The sequence below is a fragment of the Pleurodeles waltl genome, chromosome 11 (assembly GCF_031143425.1).
Source record: "Pleurodeles waltl isolate 20211129_DDA chromosome 11, aPleWal1.hap1.20221129, whole genome shotgun sequence".
Taxonomy (NCBI): Eukaryota; Metazoa; Chordata; class Amphibia; order Caudata; family Salamandridae; genus Pleurodeles; species Pleurodeles waltl.
This window is the reverse complement of record NC_090450.1, coordinates 953,825,486-953,849,743: the sequence shown is the minus strand read 5'-3', so window position 1 is coordinate 953,849,743 and position 24,258 is coordinate 953,825,486. Positions and strand designations below refer to the sequence as shown.

General features: G+C 41.4%; 1 protein-coding gene across 1 annotated transcript in view; it reads left to right on the top strand.

Moving 5' to 3' along the window:
* LOC138266409 (solute carrier family 2, facilitated glucose transporter member 11-like) overlaps positions 1-24,258 on the top strand; it is a 364,472-nt gene that overhangs the window by 268,109 nt on the left and 72,105 nt on the right. Inside the window, exons 7-8 of the mRNA XM_069215178.1 lie at positions 5,804-5,991; positions 14,237-14,347. Coding sequence (XP_069071279.1) covers positions 5,804-5,991; positions 14,237-14,347 — 299 coding nt within the window. The remainder of the gene's footprint in view (positions 1-5,803; positions 5,992-14,236; positions 14,348-24,258) is intronic.

Here is a 24,258-nt window from a genome sequence, read left to right as displayed (position 1 = left end):
TTTAGCACTTTTTGCTTCTAACCACTGTTATCGCTTAAATCTTTACAATTGTGTATCTCCGGTTTTACTGATTGGATATTTGTTGTTATTGTGTCAACTACTTGTCTATTTAAACTGGTGTAAAGTTTTTCTTGTGTTATGTTTTCAATTTATTACTGTTTGAAGTGCTGCTTAAATACTTTAAACATTTCCTCTAAGTTATTCCTGACTGCTTTTGTACCTAGCTCCCAGAGGCGTAAGCACAGATAATTTAGGGTTTGCTTGTGTTTCACCCTAACAAGAACTGTGGTTGCTGCCTGAGTAGTGTTTCACCCACTTCAACCAATTTCCTACAAACATGTTGTTTGCTGAGATCTGTAATGATAAAAGATGATGACAGGGGATTACTTTTTTTTGCTTAAAATATCTATTTTACTTCTGCCATGGCCGTGAAAATACAAAGACCAGGTTGTACATGCCAGACCTTTATCATGCCCTAAGCGCAGTAAAAAAGGGTTGCAGGAAAAAGTTTTCTTTAAGTCAGTCTGTGAAACACATAAAAACTGAAAGACATATTTTTGTTAATCTAAAACTGGTTGAGGCATTATTTTGCAGCATAATTCCAAAGAACATGTAGCTTTTGAAATTCTTGTACAGACTTAGGAGATAAAGGGCCTGATTTAGAGTTCCTCAGAGGGATTACTCCTTCACAAACATGACGGACATTCCATCCACTGTATTACAAGTGCTATTGGATATAATGCACTTGTAGTATGGTGGCCAGGATAACCATCATGTTTGTGATAAAGTAACCCATCAGCCGAACTCTAAATCAGGCCCACAAGCCTCTGTGGTCCCTCTGGAACTTGAGATATGTGTAAGAAATGCTTTCAGTGGAAAACAATGTAAAACCTATTTCTGTGATAGATGTCAGAGGATTTACAATGTGCAGCTCATTCCTTTTGTATTTGTCAGAGACTTCACAATGTAAAACTAATTCCTATAGTGTTTGTGATACAGTTACATCCTGCAATGCCCATTCATACTGTGTTTGATGGGGATCTGAAATTAGAATAACGTTATCAGTTTGAAGTAATGGAACCACTTCATAACCACTGCCCACTGAAATACCAGTAAAGAAGCAAAGGGACAAAGCAAAACTTTTGAAGCAATTTTACTTTTGAACACCAACTGTTTATTCCTTGGTTGAATTTATCACCAAAGGTTATATTTCGGAACCATGGGTGCCGTGGCTCAACAATGAGGTCAGAACAACGACCTCGTTCTAAACACTAATGCCTTTCTCACGAATGCGTTTACAACTATTTTACCGTTGTAAACGCATTCCTGGTAAAGGCATTACCAATGAGCATGCATGACCCAACATGCTTCCACCCCAGCCCCCCACCCCACCCCTTAAACCTAAACCCTGACCCCCTCCACCCGCCCAAACCCTAATCACCCCCAGCCCCCCACCCTATCCCAAAAACAAAAAATACCCTGAGTCCCCACCCCGCCCCTAAAACCTAAACCCTGCCCCCTAAACCCTAATCACCCCCAGCCCCCATCCCCCCCAAAACAGCCCCAGTCCTAGCCCAACTTACATCTTCCTTCGCCGCGTCCACTCCGACTCCCTTCTGTACCTTAACCACGCATGTACGTTGTTCAGACATGGGTGGTTAAGGTACCAAAACCACGGAGCCGTGGAAAACTAAAGCATTGTTTCGCTTTCGTTTTTCACAACCTCATGGTTCCGGACTCGTTCTTCCGGGTGTTTCCCATCACTAAATCACCTGATCACCAAATACACTAATTTTACAATTCATCCTGTGGGTAGTGAAGCAGAACAGTACAGTACAAACATAACTCGGCAGACCAAAAGCTAACAGTTAGTAAATCAATGACTATTCAGTACATCTTATTAAAAAAATAAAAATATTGTCATCCAAGTTAATAATTGCAAATGTAGATTCTAATTCTTCCTCAACTAGAGATCTGTGTAAGAGGATTCTCTGAGTTTACTATTTAGAGAACATTTCCAGTGTTGTAGGTCACAAAATAAAAGCCTTACCTATTGTATTTTTCACGGTTCCAATTTTAAAACTCTGTCCTACTGTATTTGTCAGAAACTTTACAATGTGAAATCTTTTCCGCCTAAAGGGCATATTTGCAAGGAGCTTGCGCCGCTGTTGCATCATTATTTTTTACGCTTCAGCAGTGCATTTACTACTCCACATTGACAAGGTGACACATTTGGCCCAATGGTTACATTTTTGTAGGCCTGCGTCGGAAAAATACCTGTGCTAGAACCAGATGTGTCAGGGAGGTTTTAATGTATGACCACACATGCAGAGGCGTTTCTTTGTAAAATCTCACTTGCAACCGCTGCAGTGATATTTACAAGTTTGGCAATGTGTGATGCATCTTTTAGATGCATCGTGTTACACCTGGAATACATCAAACTTCCTAAGGCATAGGAAGTGACGCAGTGGCTGTGGAACAGGAATCTGACCAGCTGAAGTCACTTAACACACTGTAATAAGTCAGTAAATCACATCTCCTCAACTAGTAGTAGGCCTACACATTTAACAATCATACTGTAGGATCCCTTCACCAACCTAGCACAATGGCAAGTATGATATCATCATACACTGCAGAAAAGCAATGTGACATTGTGTACTCCATATAAGGGACAGGATTGCCACATCTCCATATGGGAATGGGTCCCCAAGTCCAGCCAAACGTACTACAAACTACAAAGGTAAGTACATACATAAGGTAGGTAACACATGAATTGACACTTTACATTACAACGTATATTTGTATCCCCTCACATAAAAGTCTCACTCAATATGTTACACATACCTAGGTATCTTTGTACAGAAAAGTAGACTATGCCCATTGTATAGAGACACACAGCCATACTTCACATCCAGAATCAATGGAATAGAGTGCAAGATGAGTTTTCCACCATTTCACACTCTATTACATTGATCCATACATATTAGGCTCCTTGCATCAGTCAGAACTGATGCATCACGTCTGACATAAGGCCAACTTCAGCAATGTGCTACTTTTGGGGCAAATGCGTTCCGGCATCCTTCCCACAGATGCGTCAGCATTTCTGATGCACCTTGGGAGATTGCGAGATGATGTGCCACGCCATAAATATGTAGTGTTCATCTCGTTGATTTTGTCGTAGCGCAGCACAAGTTTTTTTGGACACATCGCTGTGCAAAGCAGCGATGCTTCACTTCTTGTAAATATGCACTTACGTTTGTAATGGGGTTACATCATGCAGAGCACCTTTATATTATACCTGACAACGGCTCTGCATTAGCAAAAACCTCATCATTTGTGGGCAATAGGAGTACTACATAAGGGAGCAAACACAGTCTCTGCTAAATCAAATGGCCGGGGTGAAAGTAAAGCCCCTTTCTCAGTGCTGCTTCTTGAGGCTCTTTTTTGAGATTACATGAGCAATGAAAAACAAATAAAGTTGTCTCTCGCCAACCCGAAATGGATGCACTTGTTTGTAGAACGGGGGTGGACACTAGGGCACCATGCAAACATGACCTTTGCTGCCCTATCATGCACTCTGTAGGAGGAGACCAGTGGTGTAACATAAGCCCCTGTAGCCCCCACTGTGCAGGGGGACCCGGACTCCAGGGGGGCCCTCAACAAAGTGGTAGGTCCCTCCATGTACTTTTCACAGGGACCCCTTCAAGTTTCTTTAGGCCACTGGAGGAGACAGTAGACCAGTGTTTGGGAAAACTATCGCCAGCTGCCACAGCCCAAATGGAAGAACCCAGGCTCTGTGTGTTGTAGAAAACATTTTGGACTTGATTACTTACACTGTGGAGGATGGTGTGCTGGTTATCGCACCTATCAAAATCAGATATGTCAGGTTTGAAATTTAATGGGTGTGATAAATAGCACCTTTTACAAGTTTAGCCCTCAAAAAGGGGCCATCACATGGGGATTGTGGTGCTTCTTGCAACATAATACTCATATCCCGCTATATACCAGGCCTCCTCCCCATTTATATTTCAACAGTACTAAACAGTGCATCACTTGTAATTGCAACCCCTCAACAAACAGGCGTTTGGGATAGTTGAATTAAAAGAACTTCTAATCGAAGCCTTGAAGAAATGTTGGGACTCTATCCTATCAGCTGGCTGTGCAAGGTCAATCCTGAAAGAGAATAAAGAAAACACATTTGTTTCTGGGTTTCAGCTGTTGGCAGTGAACGGATTCTAATACATTCTTGGGTTTTGGAAGTGGAGCTCAAATGTGGCTAAGGAGGTGTGGTACCAGAAAACTATGAACTAAATGTTTTCTACATAAATTATTCTGTCCAAAAGTATAAATTACAAAAATATCATGTCTTTGGAGGTAATAATAGAAAATCTATATCCAATGGGAAAATAGGTTTACAAACAATATATCAAACACAATATTTCTGTAAGTCTTTGTTTTTGTCACTGACGCACATTCGAGGAAGGGGGGCTATTTACAATGTGTTGTTTTGTGTTGCAGATAAGTCCTGTAAATAAAAGAGAATTGTGGAATAAACTATACCAGTGAATTGAGCATTATGTGCCTGTCAAATTGAAAGCCACAGCAGTCTATAGAGAGCTGCAGTTTTATAAGCTGTAGTAGCATAATAGACCAGATGGCAGCCTTTCTGAGAGCAGCACTGAATAAGAGGAGAAATAAATTATTGCAGGCAGAGATATGTTTTGGAGAAGGGTTGCAAGCAGGAGATAAAGTGCTAGCCGATGGACAAGTGGGATGAGGAGAGGAGAGGTGCCATATATATGCAAGATGGCGTTGAAATGGCAGTTGATGGTGAAAATGGTGGACTGCTAGAGTTTATGAAAGGATGCAGTTGGGTGGGCCCTTGTGTGCCATTTAGAAATGCCACCAACAAATAGTGGAGGAACTCTTCATGGCCTTCTGTGAAACACAATGGAGAAATTGCTGTAAGTAGACATGCCATCTTTAACAACAGAGGCAATATGGAATTTCTGAAAGGCTTATATGGTGTGGCAAGTGGTGGACTGTAGACTCTAGTTTGCTTTGATGGTTAACCATAGATCTTGAAAATAAGATTTGATTTTTTTTAAGAGTGCTCGCTGACATAATGGCATTCATTTGCCACATCCCTTCATGTAGCTAAAGAAATGATGTAGCATGCATATGCCTTTTAAATAATACTGTGTAATAGATGCTGTCAATCAGAAGAACTTTATAACACTTTTTAGAAGGTTACAACTCTCCTGCCCATCCTGTCTCAAATGAGCAGGTTCCTTTGCGGAAAGGAGTAACTGCACCCAGTTATCTGCCAGCTTTTCAAATGAAAAAACTTCAACCGGCCTAGTATATCAGTCTACTAGTCTCTAGTAGGAGTGGTCACCATAGGCCCAAGAGGGATGGATCCCTGTCAGATTTTCACAGAAGATACATTTAATTACAAATAATCTATATAAAAAGTATTTACATAGTCATTGATTATCCTGAAAATTGGCCCTCCTGGACCTACTTTAAACATCTCTGGTCTACAAGTTACTGGGTCATCATTTACACAATTAACATGGCAGCTATTAACTTATTCTGAGTTTCCCAGTTCATGTAACTTTGCCATCTGTTGCAACAATGGAGCAAATAAATACCAGACTTAATGCTTCTCTCTAGGAAGGGTTGGTAAAGTGATGAACAAGTGCAATATTTAATAGCATTGAATAATTACATCTACAAATGAATAGGCGGATGGGCAGTATGTTTTTTTGTGTGTGACGTGCTTGTTATTTCTTCTTCCCAGCCATGAAGAAGCTCTGGGGTGCGGGTGATCATCGGGCAGATATCGCAGACCTGCTGAAGGAACAAAGCATCAGAAAAAACAGCAAAGTTCTGACCTTTATGGAACTTATGCGGGAGCGGTCGCTGCGGCCGCAGTTATGCATACTCATCGTCATGATCATCGGCATGCAGATGAGTGGGATCAGTGCAGTTGAGTTCTCATTTCCATAATAAATCCAAGGCAGGCAAGCAATCTGGAATGCAGAAGCAGAATCTCTCCACCACACATAGCAACATATGCAAAAGGAAGAATGAACAAAAAGAAGGAAGGAAGACAGTTATTTATACATAGGGCAGCATTCAATGCAACCTCCTCATTAGGGAAACAGACATAACTGGGCACCTTGTCCAAGGTAAAATAGTTATGTTCTCAGGGACAATATGGAGGCTGAATTAGTTATTTAGTGTAAAGTGCTTGCATGCTGATGTTTCCCAGATATAACCCATGCAGTAATCTCTGTGACAAGCAAAAGGGACAAAGTGACAAAGATTATGAGTGAAACAGATGCACAGAATGTTGGACAATGTGCGTTGGAGCTGCTGTCAGTGAAAGGATTCTAGGAGAGATTCTTGGGTATTAGAACATTGGAATGTTGGGAAGTCCATTGAAAACAATGGAGTGCTCATGGGCGTCTAATGTGCAGTAGAAGCCCGGATTTCTAACATTCCAATGTTGGTCACAGTTGTTGCTGTAAATAAAGGCCTCATGGAGCCATAGGGGGTTTTAATCCCCTGAGGCTCCATGAGGCCTTTATTTTATTTATTAGAACACTCTGCCCTCTAGTGGCAGAATGTTCTAATAGCCTTGTAGCCCTCCATAGCTGGCCTATACCAGCATTAAAGTACCGCTCCCTTGCTAACACTGAGGCAGTCCTTTAATGGCCTGTATAGCTTGCTACGGTGGACTATAAGGCTATATTGGAAGTCGGTGGTCAAATGTGGTCAGGGCAATGTGGTATCAGGAGGTCCATTGTTGCAACAGATGTCACAGTTGCATAAACAGAGTCAGTGCTCCACTGCCCTTTTTAGCTAGGCTCTTGCTATGCAAATACAACATACTTACAGACACTGATGAGAGGTGGATTACCTGGCTATGTACAGACCATGTGAGGAGATGGCTACATGGGCAATGTGAGGAGCCTTGGACATATGAAAGTACATTCTGAGTAGCCTGGGTTGCATGAGCATATAGTGTGAGGAGCACTGGGACCATGCACAAAGTGAGGAGATGGGGCATATGAACATTCAATGCAAGCACCTTTGGACGCATGAATAGACAATGGGCCTGATTCACAAAGGTAAACCTAGATGTTTGGTCTAAACTTAAACCAAACGTCTGAGTTTACGAATTTGGGAATTCTCAAAGGGCATTTACGAGTAGTGTCTTTAGGTCCGCACTAGGGGCGGCAATCCCGCCCCGAGTGTGGAACTACAGATACTACTTGTAAATGCCCTTAGTGAATTCCCAAAGTCATAAACTTAAACATTTGGTCTAAGTTTAGACCAAACGTCTAAGTTTACTTTTGTGAATTTGGCGCAATGTGTGTAGCCTGGGGCACATGGCCATGCTAGTTGTGGAGTTTGGGGTATATGGGTTGACAAAGTGAGGTGCTTTCAGCCCATGAATAGACGCTGTGAGGAGCTTTCAGCCCATGAACACAGGTTATGAAGAGTTTGATGTACACAGACAGAGAATGTGAGAAGAGGTTTAGGACACATTGACATACGATGTTAGGAGCTTTAGGACCATGAACAAACACTGAGAGGAGCTTAAGATACAGGGACATACAATGCAAGGATCTTTGGACCCATGAACAGAGTAGAAGAAGGTTAGGGTACATGGTCACATAGTCTGAGGAGCTTGGATTACACGGACTGACAACCTGAGAAGCATTCAGCCCATGAACAGACATTATGAGGGGCTTTCAGCCCATGAACAGATGTTAAGAGGAGTTTGAGGTACAGAGACAGGGAATGTGGGAAGCTTTGGCTCCATAAACAATGAAAGGAGAAATTTGGGCCCATGAGCAGTGTTTGATGTTCAGGTTAGAACAGTATGAAAACCTTCCGTGGAGCTCGGAGTATATGTAGGAATAGTCTGAGGAAATTGGGTCAGATAGTGTGGTTAGGTTGAGTCATATGAACATAGAGTTAAAGAATTTGGCTGTATGGACAGCTACTGTGAGGAGCTTCCCCCACCTAGATAGAGGATTGGATTAGCTTGGAGTTCAGTGGCACTTATGCCAAATGTAAGAAGTGTTTGGAACAAATTTGTGCCAGTGCAGGGATCATGGAGTCTGGGACACAGGGTTGGACAGTTTCAGGAGCATGGGACTCATATGCAACGTATAAGGACCATGGAGTTTGTGATATGGTTATCTGAAGAGCTAGAAATATATGTAGGCGTACAAGGACAGATTCTCCAGTATTTGGATCTTTCATAGATTCACATGCTTGACTCATTCCCCATCGTCGAAGTGGGAGTCCCATGGTACCATAATAAAGCAGCATATATCACTACGATACGCTATAATGACAATGGAAAAGTCAGTTTAATAGCCTATCTATGTCCTTTTTTTAAAAGGACCAAACTTGAACTATAACCAATCAGGCCTCTAGAAACCCTCTAGAAACCTCCCAACAGAGGCTGAGCCCCTCAGATTTTCTCCAGCATGCCATGTGAAGGGAGCCACCCTGAGCTCTACTCAGTTTCTTCAGCTATTACTTCTTTTTGGATCAACCAAGATTATATTTCATGTTTCATTTCTCACTAATATGTCATAATAACAGAACACAAGGTAAAGGACTACAAAATATGTCTAACAGTTTCCTCAAAAACTCTCACATTCTGAAACATGATGCTATTACTGGGACTACAGAAAGTTAAATCTGTCACATATGATGAGAACAGTGAGGGTTTCTTCACCTCACAGGAGAGTTCAAAGGGAGAGTTCACGCCAAGGATCCCCCACAAGGTGCGCAGAAAAACCATAAAAAAGACTTAGCATGAGTCTTCATAAGCACTTCTCACAGAGTGACAAAATTGGAAAAAAACTTCCTCAGAGGCAGACACTCAACTCCCTCTTCAACCCTGACACTACATCATGGAGATCCTCATAACCTGACAATGAGGCGTCTACAGCAAAACCGCTGTCAAAATCATTGTGAACAACAATTACGATGACAACATTAAAGGCCACAAGCATGTCAACTATTATTGCCTCACCAATGACAGCCTTGTCTACGAGGACCTCATCTACGACGGGCCTCATCTATGGTGGCCTCATCTACAAATGGCCTCACCTACGATTGCCTCATCTGCGGTGGCATCATCTATGACGGCATTGTCTACGATGGCCTCATCTATGACAGCCTCATCTATGACGGCCTTGTCTATTATGGTATCGTCGACAAAGGCATTGTCTTCAATGGCCTAATCCACGACGACCTCATCTAGCACTGCTCATCTATGAATGGCCTCATCTATGGATGGCCTCATCTACGGATAGCCTCATCTACTGATGACCTCATTTATGATGGCATTGTCTATGATGATCATCTAATACGTCCTCATCTACGACGGTCGTCTATGACGGCCTCTTCTATGAAGGTCCTGGACAACGGTTGTTGATGATGGTCATCGATGACAGCCTTGTTGATGATGACCTCATCAACGATGGCCTCATCTATGATGGCCTCATCGACAACGGTCATCTACAACAGTCTCATCTATGATGGCTGTTGACGGCGGTCGTCAAAAGCGATCGTCACTGATGGCCTAGTCAACGGCAGCCTCATCTAGGATGGTTGTATATGATGGTCGCCTGTGACATCCTCATGTACGACGGTTGCCTATGACAGCCTCATTTAGGATGTTCATCCATGACAAACGAGTCGATGATGGTTGTCTTCGATGACGGCCTGTTCTACAATAACTTAATCTATAATAACCTCTCCTACGATAACCACATCTACGACGGCCTTGTCTACGACTGCATTGTCTACAACAGCCTCATCTATGGCAGCCTCGTCTATGACTGCATCCTCTATGACGAAGGTCTCGTGGACGACAAACATCGTCAATGTCAGCCTAGTCGTCTATGTCCGCCTCGTCCACTACGATCTCGATAACAATACAAACGTCTACGAAAGCATGTAATGATCAACAAGACCAAAACACACATAAACCACAAAAAAAATCATGTCAAGAATTATGGGGAAGAATATGAGCATGTATAGAACAGTCAGGAATATATGGAGAGGAGATATGTGGAGCAATTCCACCACTTCGCTCTGCATCCAACTTCAAAGCATGGGTCAAGTCCGTGTAGCTCTAGTACTAGACCTACAAGGCATGTGACACTCACAACTGGTGGATCCCCCACCAGATGATTTTGGGTGGTTTCCAGACCCTTCCAGACCCTTTAGAAGTGAGCAGCCAAACGCTTCCAACTTCCAATAGCAAACAAGCAATCAGATTGTTTTTCTTGATGATTTTAAATTAAAAAAAAGCTGTTAGACCTATTCCAATTGTTGATATATCTAGAGGGAATTACAATCATGGAAACCCCTGTGACTCTAAACCTCGCCTAACCAGCAGGGAAACATTCTCAACTATGTCTGGGGCTCCTGTTTCGGCTGCAATACAGGGAAGGTATAACCACCAGATGTGGTCAGACATTGCCACATACATACAATTTCTACCAGAAGACAGAAAGGATAAAAATTAAAATAAAAAATAAAAAGATTCTGTAAGGGTGCAAAACATCCTTACCAGACAGGATAGATTGCCCTATAGATATAGCTTCAATATGATTCCCACAACTGGCAGGGTCAGTGGTCCTTAGACACCAAAGTTGGTTCAAAGCCACAACATTTAGAATCTGAGGTGCAAATGTATCTAATATTTTTACCTTACCATGCTGACTCTCTGCTTGGCAAGCACGTCAACAACTCCTTGCATTCAGTCACGGCTGACACCGCAAGATCTTTTGGCACATTACAATTGTGAAAGAAACACTTTAGAGGGACCTACGAAAGAGACACTTATCCATATCAAGGTGGATACCAGAGGTATGAGACTTAACCCTTTCAGTAGCCCTTCGGCTAGCTTACCTACAGTGACAATGTTCTTGTGCTATTTACACCATCTTGTGGGAGAAACAATTCCAAAATGTCATCATCTATAGCGGAAAATAGCAGCAGACAAATAAGTCCTGGATCTTATCACATATAGGGGGTTATTCCAACTTCGGAGGAGGTGGTAATCCGTCCCAAATGTGACGGATTTACCACCAGCCGTATTACGAGTTCCATAGGATATAATGGACTCGTAATACGGCTGGTGGTATATCCGTCACTTTACAGTCACTTTTGGGATGGATTACCACTTCCTCCAAAGTTGGAATAACCCCCATAGTCAGATGTTAGAGGTCACCTAGATTCAGCCCACTACTCCACCAAAACGAGGGCGCCCACCTCATCTCCATCTGCTTTGGAAGGGAGTGCTAGCTACGCTAACCAAAGGTTTCATAGAGAAAGCCCCACATTCTAAGCAAGGAACTGGCTAGTATTCTAGGTTTTTCTTCATAGACACAATATCAGAGGAGTGGCGATTCATCATAGACCCATGGAAATTAAACAAGTATTTCCAGAAACAGTACTGTTATGTGATCATCCTTTCCGACACCACATGACGGCTCTGAATTTACAGGATTTATACTTCTGCATTCCCACTTGTGCATCAAAGTTCTCCCATTTGGCTTCAAATCAGCTTTTTTTCAGGAAGGATGGTCATCAGGTATTCCGCTACTTCGACAAGTGGTTTGATAAAAGCACCAACAGCATTTCAAGTGTCCAGGGCCACAGAGGCTTGCCTAAAGTTCGTTCACAAACTAGGTCTCCTTGTGAATTATCAAAGATCCTCAACACCACTATCCATGAAAATAATGTTTGTTTGCTGCAACACTAGATACTGTCCAAGGCAAAGACTTTCAATCCCAAGACAAGCAATGAAGACTCTAGGAACTGGCTCTGGAATACGATTTTTTTTTTAGTGCATCTGTTCAATTAGCTTTTGAACATCATGTCTTCAGCGATCAATGAGATCCCTCTTGGAGCCTGAAAATGAGACCTTTATGAGAAGACTGCGTGCCCCGCACAGTATTTGATTTGATCCCCAGGTAGGTGGCAGTACCCAGGGCTGCGGGAAGGGGGGGCGCTCGGCCCCCGCATTCATCCTAACAAAAGTCCTGTGGAGGTGGCGGTCCCTGGGGTAGCACGGGGGCTCCCTCTGGGGCCCCAGCACCTGAGCTAAGGGGTCAAAGTGTCCCTACCCTGGCCCCTTTTCTTTTTATTTCACTTTTTTTTCTGGGACTCGCTGAGTCCAAACATGGCTTCCAACACTTCTTGCTTGAAGGGTTGTCAGCCAATCAGATCTGAGCATTGGAGGATTCGAGGAGCCTTTGCTTCTCTAATTATACAATTTAGTTTTTTCTTCCATTTCTCAAAAACTACTGAACGAATTTACACCAAATAACAAAAAAGGCACTTTCTGGACCAGGAGCTACCTTTCCACCAAATTTGGTGTAATTCCGTCTAGTGGTTCAGGCGCTATTCTTGTTCAAAATCCCTTTGGGAATTAACATGGGAAACACATTTTTTTTACCCCCTTTTTTCTTTGCCCCCACATGACGGATTAACCCAAAACTTTCCAGACTTGAGCTGACATGAGCGTCGTATTTTTGGGAACATTTTTTGAAGATTCGTCAACTGGTGCCCCAAAAAAAAAAAACATGTATATATATATATATATATATATATATGTATATATATATATATATATATATATATATATATATATATATACACACATACACTGCTCCATTATGGGACTCCCACTTCGATGATGGGGAATGATTCAAGCATGTGAATCTATGAAAGATGCCAGTACTGGAGAACTACAGTTACAGGTAAGTAACTTATTTTCCATTGGAGGTCTTCAGGCACATGGATGGACTGCTGGAGGAGCTCGGTGTAACTGGACACATTGTAAATAGACGGACACAAACACAGATTGTGTATGGAGCTTGGGACACATGCATAAACAGCACAGATATTGAGCACATGTGCAAACGCTTGTGGTAAATCAGGCGACTGTGTGAGGAGCCAGGTGCACTTAAGTACACTACATGAGGTACGGTGGTCTCAGGCCCTCCAAATTATCACAGTTTACAATTGCTTAAGCCTAGGTACCTCGAGTTTATTACAATCAGTACATGAAGATTGTACTCTATCCGCCTATCACATTTCATGCTGCTGTATATCTGTTTTGATCACTAGCTGCTAATAATACTGTGTAAAAGGAAATACATAATGTATTCTTATACTATTGATTGTGGTAAACCTTGAGGCAAAGGGATTTTAGCTTTACAGACTCCAACTTGTCTTGCCCTGGTATGGGAGTGAGAGAGTAGCAGGCCCACTCTAAAACTGCAGTTTTGAGCGCCATTACAACAGGCTACTCTCTGATTTGATAGACCAGGTCTTTTAAGGGGGGTGTAGATTGCCACAGTGGCACTGATGGCTAAGATCTCTCCCCTGGCCCTCCATAGTGGAGCACATGACTATGGTCACAAGACCATATCCAGGGTATTCCAGCCCAGAAGGTTTAGGACTGGGGGGTTTGATTTTGTAGAAAGACTAGCGTGTGTACAGCAGGCATAGACATGGTTGATCAGGTGGCCCATATCAGAACACCTGCTGGAATCCTCACTGCTGTGGTTCTACAAGGAAGGCGTCAGAAGCCATTCTAAAGAGTAAATCTTCGATGCAAGGACCACCTCTTTGTTCCTGTAATGGGAGCCACTAACAGTGCTTCTGACCGTCCACTCTACTGAAGGAAGCATCTTTATACAAAGGGCACTTGTTGCACAATTATAAGCCTCATTTAGAATTGGGTGGTGAATGGAAAATCCTCAAATATTTGGAGGGCAAATGAAATCTGTTGTAAATGTGGAGAAAAATCCACCATCTCCGTTTCTTCTATAAATGGGAAAATCTGGAAGAAGAATTTTCTTTTGGATTTAGTATTCCCTAGAGGAATTGGAGGATTTTCCATCACCACATAACTCTGTTTCACGCCCTCTGTTTGAGCACAGACTCATTTTAAAGAATGTTCGTTCAGTGCCCCTCATTTCCGGTTTTGATTACTGAATCTCATTGGTTGCTTTTAGCCAACTTGATGTTGTAATTCTCCAGGATGCATTCCAATACTTCCAACTACCACCCAATCTGTAGTTATATTTTGATTGTCATATTTCTAATCAAATGAATGAATGTGTGGCTGGTGATTTCAAAGTATTGTTTCCTTACTCCGTCTTTCTTCTGCTTCTAGATCTACTTCTATGCATTTGACGTGTTTCGCAAGGCGGGAATCACAGCAGAGCACATACCCTACCTTGCAATTGGCATCGGGGCCTGTGAAATGGTGGGGACAATATTTTGCGTAAGTAATTGCAGACTGTGTTTGGAGTTTGGGGGATTGACAGTGGCAATGAAGGAAAGAGCTTGCTTTGTTCAGGCATATTTGGAGTTCGCTAGAAATGGACACCTCTCCAATTCTACAGTTTTCGGTGGGAGTGCTAAAGCCAGAGGAGAATCAACCAATTGAATCTCCTGCACCCCGATGCTGGCATGATGGTGGAAATTCCGCTGTGTTCCATCCTTCAGAATCATGGGATTTTCTATTACCAGTCAACTCTACCTCAGGCCTTTGTGTTGCCTCGGTTGGCAAAACTCGTGCACTGAATCATGTGCATTTTAGGGGTGTGTGAATCGATAACACTGTCATCCTAGTTTTTCAGACTTTACAGACTAGCCCATTTCACAAAGCTGTGAAGTTTGCCGGCTTGGCAAATATTCGCAGCGAGTGAAGTGTTTGGTTTAAAATGTTTGCTTAATGTCCGCAACACCTGCTTCTGGTTACAATTTGAATATACAGTTTTTAAAGTTTAAAAAGTCTTTACAAAGGTGTTGAACGGCAGCTTCAGCAACTTCATAAGCCCATAGTATTTTTACGTACACCTTTGTTTTCTTAAGTTGTCTTTCTTCCAGTGGTTTCTTGTTTCTTAGTAGAATGATGAAGCCATCAACTGGTTTATTTTGCACTCAACAAACTGCATAAGCAGTCAGTCTCTCCAGAACGAGAGATTAAAGTACATTTTCTCATACCTTCGAACTAGAACGTCGGTGGCATAGGCAGAAATATGTAAGGGGATCAATAGTTGAACCATATCATTAAGTTATATGTCATGCTCAATTTAGTAATGTTAAAACTAGAGGAAGTGGGTTGTAAACACTGTCAAACTTGGGTACTAAAAGAAAATGGAGTCAGTTTAATGAAAGGTTGTCAAACTCTGCATAAGGGCCGTGATGTATGCAATGGTCTGTACCAAATTAGTAGGTCTTGAGAGGAGGCGTTTTCGCAATCTATTTACGAGTGTTCAATCACATTTATTGAATTGGTAGAATTAATATGGTATACTTAAAGAAATTACAGTTGAAGATTGATGTGCATTGCTTATTTTATTCCTTAATATCCTTAGAAAAACTATTGTCTGACAGCAATATTTTGTCCTAAATATGGTTTTGAAAATATCGTCACAGTGGGTGGCAATTTTCTATTATTAACTCTGATGAGGGCGATATTTTTGTAAACAACATTTAGGACGCACTCCCTGGTCTCTCATGAACAGACTCCCCTCCTGCAAATATTGGCTTCTGTCTAACTCTCATTGACTTCCCCTCAGTTTCCCCTGAACAGCATCCATTTCATGCTGCATGCCAAGCATCCTGTTACTATTTTGCCGCCTCTCCTTACCTACTCACCTACCTCCTCTCCATCTTCCATGCCATGCCTGCCACCCCTCATTAGCCTCCCCTCTTTGTTTGCTCACCTGCACTGCTCCATCCTGCATGCCATACTGCCATCCCTCATTATCTTGCTCTCCTTTGCTACTCACATCTTCACGTTCTATCCTGCATGGCCCGCCAGCCTTCCCACTTTAGCATCCCCTTCTTCTTTGGTCTCCTGCCCCTGCTCCCTCCAACAAGGCAGTCGCATCTTGTTTTGTGTTATGCACTGTGCATGGATATGTGCTCTGCACAAGTTTGAGGACCTCACTGCCTCAGTGTAGAGTACGTTCAAGTTTATTTTATTAAATGCATAGTTAATTAAAGCCATTACATTATACATGCTCACACCAAAGATTGAATTCAAACATATAATTTCCGTAACAACTATCTGAGAATTCTTAGGTGTTCCAGTTTGTGCATCGTGTTCCCACTCCCATAATCTTGTAGTACAACTCTACATATGTTATAGGATACCCTAAAAGACTCTTAAAAAAATAATTGCATATTAAGGTTGTAAAATTATATATAAAAAGTTGGCAGTCAGATGGCAAAAATACCTCCATAGATTCTAAAACATAGGAACTTTAGGATGGCATGATCTTCATTTTACAGGCAATCGACATATATTATTATGGTTATAGTGCTGGATGGATATTTGACAATCTTTTAGCTATCAAAGGCATAAACCTTATAAATCTGGTGTTCAGGGTATAGTCAGAAGGTTTAAGACAAGCTATCAAGCTTCTCTGCAGGACCGTATTCCCCTCTGATTAAAAGCTGTTTTTAGAAAAGTCTTCCGCTCATTCAGCAGACCATTACAAATACAGATCAAATGTGTAATGTCTTCCACTCCATACCTGCGGAGTCTACATTGTAAGTTTGCTGCCGTACGTTCCCATGGGGGTAAGTGAGCGCCTCCAGGAATAAGTCCAAAACAGTGTTTGATGAAAAGATTCTTATCAGCTTTTGACCAGCTGCCCTCCAGATATGGCTGGCATTTCACAATTTTATACTCGTTGATAATCATCCATGAGTGCAAACTAGTTGCTAGCAGTCTCTTATCCATCTGATCTTTTCTTTGCTATTTTGATCTTTTTAAAAGTGATATAGGAAAGATTTGAATCCCATAGTTCCCATACCTCCAAATCTTCTAGAGCCTGATCTGAATACTGTCGAGATTTGGCTATTGGATTCGAGCTGATCTACTTCCAGAGAGCCTTGCAGAGATGATTTTCTTTTGTTAGTTGTAAAAGTTTTCCATGTTTTAATGTAGCTGCATCTCCTGGCTATATTTTGGTTTAAATACCCAAACTCCAGCCTAATTTGAGCTTGCGAAGCGTATCCTGGTAGTGGAATAGAGACCTAAATACTTTTCCAATTATTCCATTTAGGATAGCTGCATCTTGTCCTTGCAGTGCTTCAATACCATACCCTATAGATGAATTTAGTTTTGCGCAATAACTTGTAATAGGGGCGATAGCTAGGACCATTTAGCAACTTTTTCAAAGTGGCAAGAGCAAGCAGTAGAGCGTTTCCTTTCCTATGTAGATCCTGCTTCTGAGAGTGAAAGCAACCTTGTTTATTAAATAGTACACTCTGGTATCTGTAATGGTTTACTTGGTCTAATACTCCCCCTTGTTTGAACCATTTATCAGCTCTAAAAGTTTTTCTACTAACTTCCACTTCTTTGTTTTTTTTCCGATTCATTTCCATCTAACTTTTCTCAGTATATTCAATTACATTTGCAATAAGCCAACATAAACCTACTTTAGTTTGGCTTAAGAGTACTACCTCATCAGCATATAGCAAATTTGAAATAGACATATCACCAACCATTGGCGAATGTGCGTTTACCTTATTGTGCTTAAGGGTTAAATCTGATAAAAAGAGATTAAAAAGGTACAGGGCCAGTAGGCACCCCTGTTTCAGTCCTTGTTTTGTTTCAATTTCTCTTAAAAGGAAGGCACCGTCCCCTATTTTAACTCTAATCCATGTATCTGTATGTAGCTGCTAAATAGCCTTTAATAGTTTCTCTGGTATGCCCCAAGCAACTAGCTTTTCCCATAGAACACTTCGCTGTACCAAGTCAAACGCTGATTTGAAGTCTACAAAACACAGATACAGAGGTTGATTTTTTTGTTTGCTTTTGTCAAAAACAGTGGAAAGAGTTAAGATGTTTGTAGCCGTTCCAGGGCCCTTTGCAAAGCCGGTTGGATTTGGAGGAATGATATTGTTTTCAGTAGCCCAGGTGTGAAGATGCTCCAGTTGCAGACCGGCAAAGTGTTTTGCCTCTATGTCCGTTAGCGTAATCGGTCGATCATTTTCGAGATGAAGGGGGTTATTCCAACTTTGGAGGAAGTGGTAATCTGTCCCAAAAGTGACTGTAAAGTGACGGATATACCACCAGCCGTATTACGAGTCCATTATATCCTATGGAACTCGTAATACTGCTGGTGGTAAATCCGTCACATTTGGGACGGATTACTACCTCCTCCAAAGTTGGAATAACCCCCGAAATTTGCTGCCTCCTTTAAATATCGGATTAATTATTGCACCCCTCCAAGAGTTTGGAATATTTCACACCTCTATACAATGGTTATGTCTCAAAGCCAATTTTTCACCCCAAAAGGCCGGGTTTGTTTTAAATAGTGCATTTGAGATCCCATTTGGGCCCAGGGCCCCCACACTTTTACTGCTCTTTATTGAGTTAACCACCTCTGACGTTGAGAACACTAAATATGCAGATTCATTTTTGGCAGTTTGGGGAATTAGTGTTGTTCTTTCTGGGCATAGTTTGCTTGTCCTCACATGTTTATTTTTTCTATCATGTCCACCAAAATGGTAAGCTAGGTATTCGGCCCATGACGACTCTGAAATATTCGACTGGTTAAAGTCATTGGGGCCTTATTCAATATGTTGGCCATTCTCCAGAAATCCTGTGAGTTTGATGTTTTGCTCAGGAATAGTGCCTTTGCCCAAAAGTCTTGAGTGTTCTTCAGTTTATGGTTCCATACTTGTTTTCGATATAAATTGTTGATGTTTTTAAATCATCCTTAATCTGACAGTTCATTGGGTTTTTCTTATACAGCCTTAGAAGATCATTCCGTTGCCTTCTTAATTTGATCATGTGTGCTGTAATTCTTATCCGCTTTTTTTATTTTTCCTCGCCCCCGATTCCAGTGAGTTTTTTGTCATATATCTGTAAGAAGTCCAACTGCAAATTTATCCAGAAAAGTTGAAAATACAACTAATGGATCATAAAATATATAATTATGGCATTGTTCAAGTATCCTATCTACTCCATTGATTTGTCATTCCATTGAAGTTTCTTATAGTTCGAGGTAATAACATCACTTGGTGCATTAGGAGCAAGAATGAATATAGGAAAGCCACAGCCAATCTCGAGACATTGTTGACCATGGTCACTCTTTTTTGTCTTTATAATGTAATGCTTGGTGATTAAAGAAAACAGGGACAAGGAGGCCATGGTGTAATCAAGTGTTGCTTGGGTTCTAGTGGCATAGCATGTGACTGCCGGTGGAGTGTCTTGTGAAAACCTCCCATTTAAGAGTCTTGAGTCCAAGGCCCTCAAGGTCTTTTACTAGTCAGAGTGCCTTTGTATCAGGTTTGGCTATCCCTAAAGTCCCGAGGCACTGTTGTGGCACTGCCCACTGCTGATCTTGCAGCATAATGTGGGCACCCCTTTCAAATGGGTTTAGTAGTTTCATATTGAAGTCCCCAGCTACTAAAAACTCTGGGGATCTTAAGTCCTGACAGGCAGTTAAAATTGTGTCTATTAGTTTAGAGGATATAAGATTTCTGGAGCGTACATCAGGATGGATATAGACATTTATTAGCAAAAGTGGGCTTCTAAGCTCCTTGTTCCACCCATCAATTTTTACTATCAAACAGTTGTCATTTTCCTCATATATCCATGTGCATGTTATGTTTAATCCAACTGAAATAAAAATTGCTACCCCCCCCCCTCGGGTGACCAAATCTTTTTTCCCTGATTGCGGGGAAAAAGTAGCCCATAAATCCATCATTTGTAAATGGATTGGTAGCCCAGGTCTCCTGTAAGAGAATAATCTGATTTTTTTTTTGTAAACTAAAAAGGTCTTTTTGTTGAATATTTGATCTAATCCCATTTATATTCCAATAGCATACCTGGAGAGGTTTGTCATATAAGTTACCAAGCCAGATCGCGTTGAGCTAGTCAGAAGTCACTGACTATTGTTTTTATGGAGTGCTGCCGACAGCCACCCTAAATCTCGATCCTGTAGGGGGTGAACGTAAGATATTTTTTGTCCTATTTGTTGGTCATATGGGCATTGATTTCCAATTGCGGATCTAAGGACTGAAAAAGGTTGATTTAGGCCTTTTGTTCTATTTGATTCGGTTTTATTTTTTTGTGCCTCTAATAAGTCTGGATACCCTATTTGTTCGGGTATACTAACTCTAATTCCCCATCTTGTGAAAAAGCTATTTTCTTTTATGACTCTTTTAGCCATTTGTGATGAATTCCAGGTAACCGTAGTTGATTGATTTGTTTTTCCTTCATTTCTCTTGGCCCCTTACACTAATTCTATGGAATCAATATCAGTAGATTCTATATCTTTAGGGCTATATCTTTTAGGGCTGGAATAACTTGTAGGAGTTTTAAAATATTCCCTTGATTTAAGATATCAAAGGGGCCCATAGACTGATATTGTGGTTCCAGAATCAATTTGTTACAATCTGCGGGAGGACTATTCTTTGGACTTCTTGTAGAATGGTCTTGCTCTCCCACTGGGGCTACTACTTCGTGTTCTATTTTCTGGAATCCTGGCGAAAGTTCTATATCTGGCCTTCCTGGATTTGATACCTTTAGTTTTGCATCTGATCTAATTATGGGCTCTATCTCAGAGAGTGATCTGGGAAATTCCAGCATTTCCTTTGCCCCTGGTCTCACCGTTTCCAGATGTCTAATGGCTGACCCATTTACTTTTTCTGCCTGGAGTGGAGTCATTCGAGCCCCTTGTTGTTCAGAACAATCAGGATTTATAGCTGTAATTTATGCCTTCTTCCTCCAAAAACATCCTACGAGTTTATGGAATAATATTTGCTTCGGTTTTGGACTCCCTTTGGTATAATTTTATATTTTGGGATACCTGTTTGGCTTCATCTGTTCCCTTTTGGTTTGTCAGAACTTGTATGTCCTTTTTTATTTTATAGTCTATTGTAAAATGTGGGTCATTTGAGTCCCTACGGTCTGGGTTTGTGGGCACCCTCTTTTGAAAATTGAATAATGGGAACAATTTGTGGATCGTTGGACTGTGCTTCTTGTTTATACTTGAATCATGAGACATGTACATCCCATTGCTTATGTCTTTGGGGAGAAAGAAGATCATCTTTATGGTAGTGGGGTCCATTACAAAGTCCCTTTTTTTGTTCCTTGCTTTCTGTTACTTTTTCTTTTGTCTTTTGGTGGCCAGCTTTTCAGAGTGTAACGGATTGAGCACTGATTTGGGGTTGAGGGACATTATCAGGTATTTGGGACTCAGATTGGCCACTATCCCCTTCCTCAGAGGATTTCAGTAGACATACCTTTTCCTCTGGGATTTCCCCTGACCACACCCCCGTTCTTTTGAAAAAATGATTTTGTTATTGTTTTTTGTCTCAGGACAGTGAGTAGCTGGTCTGCCCATATTTAACTCACACCACTTTGGGGATTCTTGTTCTACGGAGTTTATTTTATTTAGATTCACTTTTAGGTCTGTTATCATTAGATTTAAGGCCTCTGGGAGTGTGGCCAGTTTGTTAATTATGGGCTCACAGGTGCAATCTGTTTTTGGCAGCTCTGCAAACTTCTGTGCTCGCTTTCTCAAGTTGTTTAGATTTGCCAACTATCTATCTATCTATCCCTGAGACTGATTTTGCCATGACATTTAACAGGTCCATCTGGGCATCCATTTTTGACGACTGATATGACAAAGCGTTGAGTCGGTTGCAAGGTCTTAAAGAAGATATCCCATACTGCGTTGTGATCCAGTTTAGTTGGAATAATTCATGTAGTTGGAGGATTTACCTTTATGGGTTCCATATCTTTGAGTTCATTTTTTTGTGTTTTTGATATTTAAGAGGCATTTGGGGATCTAACACCAAGGCCGGAAATAGCTGATTGAGCATCAGAAGTAGATGCCTGCATTCCATGTGGCATTTCTCCCATCTCTTTAGTCTGGGAACCTTTAAGGGGGTGTAAGGAGGAACTCAATTCTAGTTGCTTGCCTGTTGGAGTACTAGGGTTGCAATTTAGGGAGCCTGTTTTTTCATTATTGTTCAAAGTATGACTAGTTTCTGAAAAGTGGTTCTCCTTTCGCATTTGGCAGGCCTGCAGTGACCCCAAACCAGATAGACTTTGCATAGAGTCCATACCTTTTTTGATAACTACATTTACCTCAAGAGGAGGTTTAAAGCCTAGTTGTGGATGGTCAATCTGAGTTTTTATGGCTGGGCTGGTGGAGGCGACTGGGGACGGTGATGATGACATTAGGGTCAAAAGTTCTAAGTCGCTAATCGAACCCCAGACATTTTCTTTAATTATGTTTTCCACTGACTTTGTTGTTTTTTCAAAGGCAGATTTCTTAGCCATCCCATCCCCCTTGAGCCCACTTATATCACTTTGTTAGTATAGCAGACTACTTTTGCTTTTTATGGAGGAGATAGGGTGGGGTAGATTCGCAGAGCCATTAGGTATAGAAAGAATTGTGTCCACAGGGTCCTTCAGAAAGTTAAATTTATGAGGTTTGTTCACTGATTTCTCAAACCTTTGTAAGAAGGGGGATATTGGGGAGACTAAGGACTGATACTCAGACTTTGTTCTTCCTTTCCGTTTTTCTGTGGAAATATGGATCTTTTTGCTCCTCTTTGTTTGCGGCTGAAGTGCCCTTTCTTTCCCAGATCGCATCTTCACCAGCCTTATGGTTTTTCGTCACACTTGTTTTATAGATCCTCAGGAATTGAGGGGCACAAGCACGCACACTTTTCCTCAACAGCTAATGGATCCTCCTGGAAATTCTTCAGGCCGCTAGAGTAGAGTATGTGATATGGTAAAGGTTAAAATCTGTGGGTTCTGGTACTGACAGTGCTGCCAGTGGATACTGAGGGGCTGAACACGTGACATTAACAAGGAAACAGGGAAATCAGCCTGCCCCTTGTAGGGGTGTACTATATGTCTTCATGTAATATGAAGATTAACTTGTGATGGAACCTACATGTGTCCAGTCCTCACTCCAAGGCCTGGAATGCATTCTGGATGCCACCTCATGAGCAAATTGCACAACCTTTAAATACCCATTGTTCAGGGTGAGGCATTTAGTGGGTGTGCAATCTGGACTTGATTCTTGGTTTCTAACTGGTGAAAATCGTGTGGGAAAAGCATCCACAGGGGCTGCAATTTGTACCCAGTTCGAAATTCCGATTTACAATACTATTTCATCTGCAAACTCATGTTTGCACTCAAAACAGAATTTGCACGTGGAGGCTGTATCATGAAGAGCTTGGCTGGCTCGGCGCAGTCAATTGTTTTTTTTGTGTTTGAGGTGTCACAAATTCATATATATATAACAATATAAGTTAATGCATGAGCTTTGAAAAGCACAAGTTGGAAAGAGACAGGGCCAGTCTGTTATGTGTTTGAACTTTGACCTCAAAACCTCAAATGCAATAAAAAAAGATACACAGCTCTCCTCTGAACCCGCCCAGCTTTTCTTGATATGCCCGGATTGTAATTAAGGTTTAAAAGGCCATATTCACAAAGATAAATTTACATATCGAGATTAAGGGCCAGATGTGTCAAAGACCCGATTTGCGTTTCTTAAACAGCGAATTTTAAGAAATCGCTATTTGAGAAATACAAAATTGGATGTGAGAAAATAGCGAATCCCTAATAGCGATTTCTTAAAAGTCGCAATCGCTATTAGAGAATCGCTATTAGGGAATGGGACTCCATTCATCCCAATGGGCCTGAAGGCTCTTAGGTGCGAATGGTTTTGCATTTCCCAATTTGCAAATTCTTGTTAGGAATTTGCAAATTAGGTAATGCAAACCCAAGGGTCATGGGGGCCTACGTCCCCTTTTGATATACCCCCCCCCCCCAAAAAAATTGTGCAATGTAAAGCGCACACATTCCCAAGGGGCATGTGTGAGCTACATGCCACTTTTAGAAATGCATTTTCAATGCATTTTTAAAATTGCACATGATCACCACCAAATTTGAATTTGTGGTAATTGCATTTCCTAAATGCTCAGTTCACATTTAGAAAATGCATGATACATGTGCTTTTGGAAATTGCAAATAGGAATTCCCTATTTGCAATTTCCTAATTATGGAATCGCAATTTGCGATTCTCTATTTAAAGTAGCAATTTTGGGGAATCGCAAAAAATTCCGATTCCCTAAAATTGCCCTGCACTGCCTTTCATACATCGTGAAAGGCGATTTTGCATTCGCAAACGGTGGAAT